Source organism: Trachemys scripta, chromosome 1, assembly GCF_013100865.1.
Source record: "Trachemys scripta elegans isolate TJP31775 chromosome 1, CAS_Tse_1.0, whole genome shotgun sequence".
Classification (NCBI taxonomy): Eukaryota; Metazoa; Chordata; order Testudines; family Emydidae; genus Trachemys; species Trachemys scripta.
Genome location: NC_048298.1, coordinates 98239361 through 98253347, shown reverse-complemented (window position 1 = coordinate 98253347; position 13987 = coordinate 98239361). Strand labels below are relative to the sequence as shown.

Genomic DNA, 13987 nt, shown 5'->3' with positions numbered 1-13987 from the left:
ATACAGTCTGGCTGCCACTCAGGCTATGTCTACACTACTGCGGTAAGTCAACCTAAGTTACACAACTCCAGCTACGTGAATAACGTAGCCGGAGTCGATGAAGCTTAGGTCGACTTACTGCAGTATCTACACCGCGCTGCGTCGACAGAAGTGTGTCTCCCTTTGATTTACCTTACTCTTCTCATTCGGGATGGAGTACCAGAGTCAAACGGAGAGTGATCTGCAGTCGATTTGGCAGGTCTTCATTAGACCCGCTAAATCCACCCCCGGTGCATCGATTGCCAGAGCGTCAATCCGGCAGTAGTGCACACATAGACTCAGTAAGCATCTTGCGTTGTTGGTGCCTCTGGCCAATCAGAGTATGCAGCTCGGAGTGAGCCTCCCGGCCTGGGTAGACAGACTTGTGCTATTAGTGTTTGAGCTAGCGCACTAAAAATAGCAGTGTGGACATTGCAGCTTGGGCTGTCAAGCCTAGGGGTTTGGGGACCTCAATTCTGGCATTTCCTAACGTTTCAGTGCTTGACTTTGCATCCTTAACATCTTTTTAATGTCGTTTTTTGTATATAAGATACATTAAAATTACAGGACTTAGGACTTACAGTGGTTAGGGCTCTAGTGGTTAGGACACTAGCCTGGGACTCAGGAGACAAGGGTTCAATTAATAGATTCATAGATTCATAGATTATAGGACTGGAAGGGACCTCGAGAGGTCATCGAGTCCAGTCCCCTGCCCGCATGGCAGGACCAAATACTGTCTAGACCATCCCTGATAGACATTTATCTAACCTACTCTTAAATATCTCCAGAGACGGAGATTCCACAACCTCCCTAGGCAATTTGTTCCAGTGTTTAACCACCCTGACAGTTAGGAACTTTTTCCTAATGTCCAACCTAGACCTCCCTTGCTGCAGTTTAAACCCATTGTTTCTGGTTCTATCCTTAGAGGCTAAGGTGAACAAGTTCTCTCCCTCCTCCTTATGACACCCTTTTAGATACCTGAAAACTGCTATCATGTCCCCTCTCAGTCTTCTCTTTTCCAAACTAAACAAACCCAGTTCTTTCAGCCTTCCTTCATAGGTCATGTTCTCAAGACCTTTAATCATTCTTGTTGCTCTTCTTTGGACCCTTTCCAATTTCTCCACATCTTTTTTAAAATGCGGCGCCCAGAACTGGACACAATACTCCAGCTGAGGCCTAACCAGAGCAGAGTAGAGCGGAAGAATGACTTCTCGTGTCTTGCTCACAACACACCTGTTAATGCATCCCAGAATCATGTTTGCTTTTTTTGCAACAGCATCACACTGTTGACTCATATTTAGCTTGTGGTCCACTATAACCCCTAGATCCCTTTCTGCCGTACTCCTTCCTAGACAGTCTTTTCCCATTCTGTATGTGTGAAATTGATTTTTCCTTCCTAAGTGGAGCACTTTGCATTTGTCTTTGTTAAACTTCATCCTGTTTAACTCAGACCATTTCTCCAATTTGTCCAGATCATTTTGAATTATGACCCTGTCCTCCAAAGTAGTTGCAATCCCTCCCAGTTTGGTATCATCCGCAAACTTAATAAGCGTACTTTCTATGCCAATATCTAAGTCGTTGATGAAGATATTGAACAGAGCCGGTCCCAAAACAGACCCCTGCGGTACCCCACTCGTTACGCCTTTCCAGCAGGATTGGGAACCATTAATAACAACTCTCTGAGTACGGTTATCCAGCCAGTTATGCACCCACCTTATAGTAGCCCCATCTAAATTGTATTTGCCTAGTTTATCGATAAGAATATCATGCGAGACCGTATCAAATGCCTTACTAAAGTCTAGGTATACCACATCCACCGCTTCACCCTTATCCACAAGGCTCGTTATCCTATCAAAGAAAGCTATCAGATTGGTTTGACATGATTTGTTCTTCACAAATCCATGCTGGCTGTTCCCTATCACCTTACCACCTTCCAAGTGTTTGCAGATGATTTCCTTAATTACTTGCTCCATTATCTTCCCTGGCACAGAAGTTAAACTAACTGGTCTGTAGTTTCCTGGGTTGTTTTTATTTCCCTTTTTATAGATGGGCACTATATTTGCCCTTTTCCAGTCTTCTGGAATCTCTCCCGTCTCCCATGACTTTCCAAAGATAATAGCTAGAGGCTCAGATACCTCCTCTATTAGCTCCTTGAGTATTCTAGGATGCATTTCATCAGGCCCGGGTGACTTGCAGGCATCTAACTTTTCTAAGTGATTTTTAACTTGTTCTTTTTTTATTTTATCCGCTAAACCTACCCCCTTCCCATTAGTATTCACTATGTTAGGCATTCCTTCAGACTTCTCGGTGAAGACCGAAACAAAGAAGTCATTAAGCATCTCTGCCATTTCCAAGTTTCCTGTTACTGTTTCTCCCTCTTCACTAAGCAGTGGGCCTACCCTGTCTTTGGTCTTCCTCTTGCTTCTAATGTATTGATAAAAAGTCTTCTTGTTTCCTTTTATTCCCGTAGCTAGTTTGAGCTCATTTTGTGCCTTTGCCTTTCTAATCTTGCCCCTGCATTCCTGTGTTGTTTGCCTATATTCATCCTTTGTAATCTGTCCTAGTTTCCATTTTTTATATGACTCCTTTTTATTTTTTAGATCGTGCAAGATCTCATGGTTAAGCCAAGGTGGTCTTTTGCCACATTTTCTATCTTTCCTAACCAGCGGAATAGCTTGCTTTTGGGCCCTTAATAGTGTCCCTTTGAAAAACTGCCAACTCTCCTCAGTTGTTTTTCCCCTCAGTCTTGATTCCCATGGGACCTTACCTATCAGCTCTCTGAGCTTCCCAAAATCTGCCTTCCTGAAATCCATTGTCTCTATTTTGCTGTTCTCCCTTCTACCCTTCCTTAGAACTGCAAACTCTATGATTTCATGATCACTTTCACCCAGGCTGCCTTCTACTTTCACATTCTCAACGAGTTCCTCCCTATTTGTTAAAATCAAGTCTAGAACAGCTTCCCCCCTAGTAGCTTTTTCAACCTTCTGAAATAAAAAGTTGTCTCCAATGCAGTCCAAGAATTTGTTGGATAGTCTGTTCCCCGCTGTGTTATTTTCCCAACATATATCCGGATAGTTAAAGTCCCCCATCACCACCAAATCTTGGGCTTTGGATGATTTTGTTAGTTGCTTGGAAAAAGCCTCATCCACCTCTTCCACCTGGTTAGGTGGCCTGTAGTAGACTCCTAGCATGACATCTCCCTTGTTTTTTTCCCCTTTTAGCCTAACCCAGAGACTCTCAACACTTCCGTCTCCTATGTCCATCTCTACCTCAGTCCAAGTGTGTACATTTTTAATATATAAGGCAACACCTCCTCCCTTTTTCCCCTGTCTATCCTTCCTGAGCAAGCTGTACCCATCCACACCAACATTCCAATCATGTGTATTATCCCACCAAGTTTCAGTGATGCCAACAATGTCATAGTTGTATTTATTTATTAGCACTTCCAGTTCTTCCTGCTTATTCCCCATACTTCTCGCATTTGTATATAGGCATCTAAGATACTGGTTTGATCTTTCCTCCCAGTTTTGTCCTGACTCTCCTTTCTCTCTGCCAATATAGCCCACACTCCCTCTCGTTTCCGACCCATCTCCCCGGTCTCCATGTTCCCCACTTACCTGTGGGCTTTGCTCACCTGTCCCCGTCGAACCTAGTTTAAAGCCCTCCTCACTAGGTTAGCCAGTCTGCTAAGGTTAGTTACCCTGCTACCTGTGTGACCTTGGACAAATCACTTAGTCTGTTTCTGTGTCTCAGTTCCCAATCTGTAAAATGCGGATAATAGCACTGCCCTACCTCACAGGGGTGTTGAAAGAATGACTGTGAGATGTTTAGCTACAACAACAATGAGGGTATATATGACTCTAAGGCCTGGTCTACACTACGAGTTTAGGTCGAATTTAGCAGCATTAAATCGAATTAAGCCTGGACACGTCTACATGACAAAGCCCTTTTTTCGACTTAAAGGGCCCTTTAAACCGGTTTCTTTACTCCACCTCCGACGAGGGAATTAGCGCTGAAATCGGCCTTTGCGGGTCAGATTTGGGATAGCGTGGACGGAATTCAACATTATTAGCCTCCGGGAGCTATCCCACAGTGCTTCATTGTGACCGCTCTGGACAGCTGACTCTCAACTCAGATGCACTGACCAGGTAGACAGGAAAAACCTCGCGAACTTTTGAATTTCATTTCCTGTTTGCCCAGCATGGAGAGCACAGGTGACCACGCAGAGCTCATCAGCACAGGTAACCATGATGGAGTCCCAGGATCACAAAAGAGCTCCAGCATGGACTGAACGGGAGGTACGGGATCTGCTCGCCATATGGGGAGATGAATCAGTGCTAGCTGAACTCCGTAGCAGTTATCGAAATGGCAAAATATTAGAAAAAGTCTCAAAGGCCATGAAGGACAGATGCCATACTCGGCTGAACAGAAATGTTTCCTGCTGTTAGCCACGCGGTGGGAGGGAGGGGTGAAGTGATCATTCCAGAGAATTGGGTGTGTGGGGGGGGAGGTAGTTGGGTTTATGCTGCATGTTAACCCGGAAACCGCAGCCCCTCCTTTTACATTGCAAACCCATTTTAAATGGCCAAGCCAACGGGTGCTTGGTATGGGAAATGAGGGCGCTGCTGTTTGAAACCATTCCCACATGCTATGAAGGTTAAAAAAGCCAAAAGACTGTGGCTTACCATGGCTGCCTGCAAGCCGAAATCTGTTGCCTGGCACTGCGTGAGTGATCTCTCACACCAAACCGGCAGGCCCTCAATATAAGAGGAAAAATGCGACCTTGTAACGAAAGCACATGTGCTGTGTAATGTGAACAGCAAAATTTAACGTGAAAGAGTATACCCGTTGTTCTCTAAAATGTGTCTTTTTTAACCACCTCTCCCTTCCCCTCCACCAGCTGCAAATGTTTCTCCTTCACAGAGGCTAGTGAAGATTAGAAGGAGAAAACGGCGGATTTGGGATGATATGTTCTCGGAGCTCCAGATGTCCTCCCACGCTGACAGAGCACAGCCGAATGCGTGGAGGCAGTCAATGTCAGAGTGCAAAAAAGCACAATATGAATGTGAGGAGAGGTGGCAGGCTGAATCGCAGGCTTAAGAGAGCAAGTGGCAGGCTGAAGAGGATAGGTGGCGTCAGCTTGCTGACAGAAGGCAAGAGTCGATGCTCCAGCTGCTGGAGCATCAAACTGATATGCTCCAGCGTATGGTTGAGCTGCAGGAAAGGCAGCAGGAGCAGAGACCGCCACTACAGCCCCTGTGTAACCAACAGCCCTCCTCCCCAAGTTCCACAGCCTCCTCACCCAGATGCCCAAGAACGCGGTGCGGGGGCCTCCAGCCACCCAGCCACTCCACCTCAGATGATTGCCCAAGCATCAGAAGGCTGGCCTTCAGTAAGAGTTAAAGTTTGAAACTGCAGTGTGTCCTTTTCCTTCCCTCCTCCCCCACCCGTCCCAGGCTACCTTGGCAGTTATCCCCCTAGTTGTGTGAAGAATTAATAAAGAATGCATGAATGTGAAGTAACAATGACTTTATTGCCTCTGCAAGCGGTGCTCGAAGGGGGGAGGGGAGGGTGGTTAGTTTACAGGGAAGTAGAGTGAACCGGAGTGGGGGTGGTGAGGGTTCATCAAGGAGAAACAAACAGAAGTTTCACACCGTAGCCTGGCCAGTCACAAAACTGGTTTTCAAAGCTTCTCTGATGCGCACTGCACCCTGCTGTACTCTTCTAACCGCCCTGGTGTCTGGCTGCGTGTAATCAGCGGCCAGGCGATTTGCCTCAACCTCCCACCCCACCATAAATGTCTCCCCCTTACTCTCAGAGATATTGTGGAGCACACAGCAAGCAGCAATAACAATTGGAATATTGGCTTCGCTGAGGTCTATCCGAGTCAGTAAACTGCGCCAGCATGCTTTTAAACATCCAAATGCACATTCTACCACCATTCTGCACTTGCTCAGCCTGTAGTTGAACAGGTCCTGACTACTGTCCAGGCTGCCTGCGTACGGCTTCATGCGCCATGGCATTAAGGGATAGGCTGGGTCCCCAAGGATAACGATAGGCATTTCAACATCCCCAATAGTTATTTTCTGGTCCAGGAAGAAAGTCCCTTCCTCCAGCTTTTGAAACAGACCAGAGTTCCTGAAGACGCGAGCATCATATACCTTTCCCGGCCATCCCACGTTGATGTTAGTGAAACGTCCCTTGTGATCCACCAGGGCTTGCAGCAGCATTGAAAAGTACCCCTTGCGGTTTATGTACTCGGTGGCTTGGGGTGCTCCGGTGACAAGGTAGGGATATGGGTTCCGTCTATCGCCCCACCACAGTTTGGGAATCCCATTGCAGCAAAGCCATCCACTATGACCTGCACGTTTCCCAGAGTCACTACCCTTGATATCAGCAGGTCTTTAATTGCGTTGGCTACTTGGATCACAGCAGCCCCCACAGTAGATTTGCCCACTCCAAATTGATTCCCGACTGACCGGTAGCTGTCTGGTGTTGCAGGCTTCAACAGGGCTATCGCCACTCGCTTCTCAACTGTGAGGGCTGGCATTCTCATCCTGGTATTCTGGCGCTTCAGGGCAGGGGAAAGCAAGTCACAAAGATCCATGAAAGTGCCCTTACGCATGCGAAAGTTTCGCAGCCACTGGGAATCGTCCCACACCTGCAACACGATGTGGTCCCACCAGTCTGTGCTTGTTTCCCGGGCCCAGAATCGGCGTTCCACGCCATGAACCTCCCCCAGTAACACCATGATTTGCACATTGCTGGGGCCTGTACTTTGTGAGAGGTCTATGTCCATGTCAATTTCCTTATCACTCTCGTCGCCGCGCTGCAATCACTGCAATTGCCTCCTCACCTGGTTTTGCTGTGGCATGTTCTGTCTCTGCACATACTCCAGGACAATGCGCGTGGTGTTCATAGTGCTCATAATTGCCACGGTGATCTGAGTGGGCTCCATGATCCCAGTGCTATGGCGTCTGGGCTGAAAAAAGGCGCGAAACTATTGTCTGATGGAGGGAGGGAGGGGTGAGTGATGACATGGCTTACAGGGAATTAAAATCAACAAAGGTGGCTGTGCATCAGGGAGAAACACAAACAACTGTCACACAGAATGGCCCCCCCAAAGATTGAACTCAAAACCCTGGGTTTAGCAGGCCATTGATTTCACGGAGGGAGAGGGAAGCAAATGAATACAGAACAAAACTGGTCCATCTATCTTTTACATCTTAGGCTGGCAGCAGACGGTGCAGCATGACTGATAGCCATCGGCATCTTCTGGGTGCTTGGCAGAAGATGCTGTATTACGACTGCTAGCCATCATTATCAAGACGGTTCAATAGAACTGCCGGCAGGACTGAGTCTCCAGGAGACAAAACATGTCTGCCCAGGTGCCTCTGACCGAACTCACTGAGGAATACGACGACGATGGATACCAATCGTAATACACCATCTACTGCCAAAAGGCAAGGAGCTGCTGCTGTATAGCAATGAAGTACCACGTCTGCCGGCACCCAGATGACATATGGTGATGGTGAGCTGAGCTGAGCTGAGCGGGCTCCATGCTTGCCGCGGTATGTTGTCTGCACAGGTAACCCAAGTAAAAAGTCGTGAATCAATTGTCTGCGGTTGCTCTGACGGAGCGGGAGGGGCCTGACAACATGTACCCAGAACCCCCCGCAACACTGTTTTTGCATCATCAGGCATTGGGATCTCAACCCAGAATTCCAATGGGTGGCGGAGACTGCAGGAACTGTGGGATAGCTACCCACAGTGCAACGCTCCGGAAGTCGACGCTAGCCTCGGTACTGTGGACATGGTCCGCTGACTTAATGCACTTAGAGCATTTTATGTGGGGACACACACAATCGACTGTATAAAACCGATTTCTATAAAACCAGCTTCTATAAATTCGACCTAATTTCGTAGTGTAGACATACCCTAAGAAATAGATAAGGTCCACTTGGCTGTTTAACACATCATACTGCAGGATTCTTCCCTAGAGGATATCTTCCAATGCTTTTTTTCTAGTCTTGTTTTAAACTATTAAAGTGATGGGCTTCCCATCATTTTCCATATTTGGCCAAATACTCTATATCTAGATGTGCTTTAAAGCTACGAAACAAACGTAAACTTTCAAAATAATAAGCTAGGAACACACACATTCTGCTGAGTTATCATACCCACTGAGTTACACCTGATTTGCCTTCAATTAGTCCCCGGTCTACAAAGCCATATGCATGTGCGTAATTTTGGGCTCAATTCCGCAAAATAATAAGTATCCTGGTCCCAATTCAGTAAGCACATGCTTAACTTTAACCAAATGAGCAGCCCCACGGAATTCAAGAAGACTACTCGTGGGTGTAAGGTTATGTACATATTTAAATCTTTGCAGGATTGGGCTTCAGTGTGGGTCTCAAATCCCATTACAAAGATCTATAGCAAATCCAGGGTGGCCACCTAACAATGAAAGTGGGGTTTCTTCACTCTAGAAGACTGGGTATTTTTAAAGTACAATAGAAAGGTTCACTTACCCTAGCATTGTACATTTTCAGTTCCAAGGCTTTAAAATCCATGCGGCCAATCAATGCTCTCATGAAACTGCTGCAAAATATCAACAACAGAAATAAAAAAGAGGCACTTTTACATAACATGATTATACTTTTGCTTGATGGTCTCTAAACTACTTAGTGCTCCTTAGAAAAAAAAGAAATACACTACAGATGTCACGTTCTATTTTATTCTCTATTCTTTTCTAATTGATTTCTTCACATATCACTACAGATGATCCTGAAGTAAAACTTCTGGATGTGAACTGTCCCAGTCGAAGTTGGCATTGAAGTTCAGCATGTACCACTCATATTCTGCCCCTGGATCCTCTGGGTATGCTTTCACTACTTCCATTGAAGTAAATGGGAGCTGGATAGATATCTGAGGGCAGAACGTGACCCATAAGGTCAAATTTTATTCTGATTTACTTAAGTCAGGGCAGGATTTTGCCCATACACTAAGGCCCAGATCCTCAAAGGTATTTTGGATAACTTCTATTGATATCAATGGTAGTTAGGACCCAAAATACCTTTGAGGATCTGGGCCCAAGTTCCTAATTCAACAAAGGACTTAAGTATGTGCTTAAGTGCTTTGCTGAATTGGGGCCTATAGTAACTGAGATTTTTGTATTTATTCTGCCATACATCAAAAAAAATTTCCAACAAAATTCTTGCATATGTCAAAAAAGATTTCGCTGCCAACAATGACTCATCTAACCCTTTTACATAGTAATGACTAGATCAGGGGTTCTCAAACTGGGGGTCAGGACCCCTCAGGGGGTCGTGAGGTTATTTCATGGTGGGGAGGGTTGTGAGCTGTCAGCCTCCACCCCAAGCCCCGCTTTGCCTCCAGCATTTATAATGGTGTTAAATATGTAAAAAAGTGTTTTTAATTTATAAGGGGAGTTGCACTCAGAGACTTGCTATGTGAAAGGGGTCACTAGTACAAAAGTTTGAGAGCCACTGGACTAGACAAATCTGAAGCTGAGCTAACACAAGTGTCCTGTCTCCCCTCCCTCTTACAATGATGTAAATCAGAGTAGCTCCACTGAAGTCAGTGGCGTTCTTTCAGATTTCCCTGTTGTTTCAGAGAAAAATCTGGCTCATGAATTTACAGGGCGACTACAAACTGCTGTGAAGCAAATCATGGACATCGTGCTTTGTGGAGTATTCCTGATTGACAACACTGTAGGAGGAGAAACTTGCCTGGGTGTAACATCAGTTTCGTGTAACTCCACTGAAATCAGAGGAGATACATCAGCATTAAAACTGGTGTAACAGCAGAGAGAATCAGGCCCATTATCTTCCAATTCCAGGTTGCAACGATATGAAAGACAGCAACTCTTTGTACAGTACACCATCCACCTCTTGTAACTGAGAGCCATACTTACTGCCAGGTCTTGATGCAACCAACCCAATAAGTGGTGAATTGGTGTGTTGTGATTTTTTTTCTTGTTTTGCAATTATTACATAAAACTAGCTCTGCAAATATAGTCTAATAAAGTTCTTACCAGCACGGGGCGGGGGGGGGGGGGGACTTAGACCAGGTCTACACTTAAAACTTTTGCTGGTATAGTAATGTTGGTCTGGGATGCAATACTTTTGTGTGTGACATTTTTAATATCAGCAAAAGTCCTAGTTTGGATCAGTTAAACTGGCAAAAAGTGCTTGTGCTGATTTTGTTCAGGGAACTGATGTAAGCTGCGTCTAATACTAAGAAGGTTTGCCGATATAACTATACCAGCAAACCTTTTCTATGTAGACTAGGTGTATGACATACTGGATCTCTCGGTGCCAGGCAAATTCACCTTTGCCTTTATTCTGAACAAGTTGGGTCCAGTCTTAATTTCTTGTTTTGTGAGAGCAAAATACGGAGATGGTGACATATCTGAAGAAACTGCCCCATGTGCCTAAATAATCAAAGTCTCATTTCCATCTTGTTGGGCCATATCCTGAAGTCCTAGTCAGACAAAATTCCCATAAATCAAAGAGGATTTCTGACTAAGTCTTCTGGGATTCAATCCGATTACTTTACACCTAGGGTGGAAGGAGGGTCTTGTGGTAAAGACATTGCATTAGGACACTAGAGATCTGATGTCAATTCTTGGCTCTGCCATGGGGGTGACCACCCATCTCTTATTTTAAGGGAGCATCCTTTATTTCAATGATTTGTCCCTTAGGGCGAGTACTAGTTCCTTATTTTAAGATATATTGAAATGTATTAAAACTGATAAACATTTTAAACATTAAATGAAGCTTATAATTGCATTGTATATTTGAGAGGAGAAATGTACACTTGAGAGAAAAACACATGATATGCTAAGGGAAATGATGTTTCCCTAAAATGTCCCTTAAAATAAAGCGTTGTCATAGGGTTTTCCCTTATTTCCACCCAACAAAGGTGGTTACCCTATCTGCCACAGACTACATGACCTTGGACAAGTCACTTAATCTCTGTGCCTCAATTTCCCATGTTGAAAATGGGGATACTAATACTCCCCTTTTCCCACCATTTGCCTCTTGTCTATTTCGGCACCTTTGGGCAGGGGCTGTCCTAATACGTATTTGTACAGTGTCTACCTCAATGGGGCCCCTACGTCCTACCATAATACAAATAATAAAAAAAAGTGCTAGATTTCTGAATATGCCTTTTACCAGCCAAGTTTCCAATAAACACAAATGAAATGTTAACTATTACCATGACTGGAAATAAGGGAAAGCATCTGAGAAGCCTGTAAAGGGACACTGTACTCCAAGAGTCCTGCTACGTGGGAGCTAGCTGTGCTTCCTCATGCAGCAGCAGAGTCATAAGAAAATTCTCAGCCAAAAGCACAATGAGACCTTCCCCCACTTACACTTATCCCTGTGTCATTTTTTTCTGAGGGACTGACTCCTCATTTCACCTCACATTCCAATTGCTCTGTCTTTGTGTCTTTGCTCTGCTTCTACAAAATCTTATTTTCCGTTTAGCCAGAGCTATGTCAGGGTTCCCTCCCCCTGCCCTCCCCCCCGCCCATCCATGCATTTGAAACAAAAGTGTAAACTACAGAAACTATTTGCATTTCACGGGTATTCACACATTGTGCCAACACGATGGCCCAAAAGTTTGGCGGGTAACCTTGCCCAGAGAATTCGTGAGCTGATGATGAATGGCTGTGAAGCCTTTGTGATTGCTCAGGCTCCATTGTTGGTCAAACAATGGAGGAGGACACAAGTCTGGCTCAGGAGAGCAACGGATAAAATTGTTGGGCAGAATGGCGGGCTCCTGCCGACATGACCACTTGTTGACATTGAAAGGATTCAACAACAAGTGAGCAGAAACAGAAACGATTCTGTTCGGCAAGGCTATTAGTTGCAACGTGTGGCACTGGAGCGGTCACTCCTGATGTGTTTCCTCACTAATGAGCTCTGAATGCCCTATTAAACTGGGAGGCTATAGGCCCAGAGCCACTAGGACAATGGTATGCATGAATGACTCCCCCAGTTCCTATTGGCTGGTCAGATGAAGGAAGCAACTGGCAACACTCAGATTTAAACAGGGCTGACAGTACAGTTAAATGATCATTAATTAGAGTTGGTGAACAGATAGCGACTCAAAGCAATTCTTAATGACAAGATAACAGTCTAACATTACTCAGCTTTGAGCAAGTTCAAGCTTGCACCATGTCTCGTTCTTTGTATTATACAGACTGGCATCACACTGATTTTAGGCTCTTTCATATATTCACAAACAAAAACACTTTGTTAAAAGTGTGTCAAGGTTCAGAACGTGAATCCATTTTAAAAATAAATAAATAAATACACTCTTTTTATAAAAAAAAAAACTACATTTAAAAAAACAAACTGCTAACTAATTAAAGCCTCAAATGGACAGATGAGGAATCCAGCCAGTTCATCTTCTGCCATATAATCCTTCATCACCCACTGTCACCCTCCCTGACATAACATTGCCCATCCAACCTCAGCTTTGCCCTTCGGTTTGCTTTGTCTTTGGACATTTCAATGGATAATGAGAACATTCAGCATTACAGCAGTAAGGATTCAAAAGCAAGAGTTTGGATGGGAGATAAATCATCATGCTCCAGGGCATAAGCCGACCTCTGTCTAATGGGGTTAGGAAGAATTTTTTCCTGGAGGCAAGTTATTTCATAACTGCCGACTGCTGGATTTCTTGAATTTCTCTCTGAAGCATGAGGTACTGGGCATTACTGGAGACAGGGCACCGGCTCAGCAGGACCATAGGTTCGGTATGACAGGTCCTATGTCATGGAAATATTCTATTGGATATTTACACTGTTAATTTTATATATTGCTTAGTAAATGCACTGGAAAGTTTTCTAAAGAAATATGGTACTGGGTAAATGAAATTATGTCAGAGCACTGCAAGTTCTCTCACTGTGTGATGTGTTGGTAAAGCAGAAGAATATAGTTACGATTAGCATTGGAAAGACTGATGTGTTTGGTATTTTGAAATGTGTTGATTAGATGGCTTTGGAGTTTTCTGGGAGTGTATGCAGATCTTGCAATTTTGTATTTTAACTATATTAATTATATTCTGTAGCAACTAATTTATGTAGTTTTTCCTACAGGAGGTAATGATGTAGTATATGTTAGTGATACTGCATACTGGAAATAGATTCCTTGAATAAGAGATTATACAATCTCATGGTAACTGAGTTGTTCTGAAATGCACACATATTTTTGCAAATTTTAGGGGGCAAAGTTAAAGTTGGGTGGGTGATGTTAGTTGGGTGTGGCGAGAGTGATTGATGAAGGGTTGTATGATGAGGAACCGGCTGCATCTACTATTTAGACTGTAAACTCCCCAAAGCAGGGATCATCTTTTTGCTCTGGGTTTGTACCACGCTGAGCACAATGGGGTCCATGACTGGGGCTCCTAGGGACTACCACAAAATAAATAATAAATTAACTCTTTGTTTCCAGCCTCTTTTTGGGGGGGCAGGAGGAAGGAGGTTTGAAAGAGCAGATTTTTTTTTGGAAAGAAACTAATTTTTGGTGGGTGTTAACTTGCTCTGTAGAAACACTTTCAGCTTTAACTTCTTTTCAATGAATAATTTTATTGTGAATTTCCCCTGTTTGATGTTTTTTTGTTTGGTTTCGTTTTTTAAGAGTTCTGAAAGTTTAAACTGGGAACCCTTGTTCTGAATGATCTTATTATTCTGACCAAAGTGGTGCTCCAAACTGGTGGTCTACAGCAGCCCCATAGGTAAGCATGTGGCTGTTTGTGAGACTTCTGCACAGAAGGAAAAGGAGAGGGAACCAGATGGAAAATGTTAATCATGCAAAGATTTGCACCTAGAAAATTATAAGCATTTTAGGTTTCTAATGTGCATAAAAGACTCTGTTTTCCCCTGTGACCGTACACCTCTCTCCAGCCCAGTTGCAGCGGCACTGGTTTCTTC

At 44.3% G+C, this 13987-nt stretch overlaps 1 protein-coding gene across 1 annotated transcript in view; it reads right to left on the bottom strand.

Annotated features, from left to right (window-relative positions):
* The window catches only part of LOC117869766, a 252078-nt gene that overhangs the window by 24672 nt on the left and 213419 nt on the right, over positions 1-13987 (bottom strand). The window contains exon 14 of the mRNA XM_034757224.1: positions 8550-8619. Coding sequence (XP_034613115.1) covers positions 8550-8619 — 70 coding nt within the window. The remainder of the gene's footprint in view (positions 1-8549; positions 8620-13987) is intronic.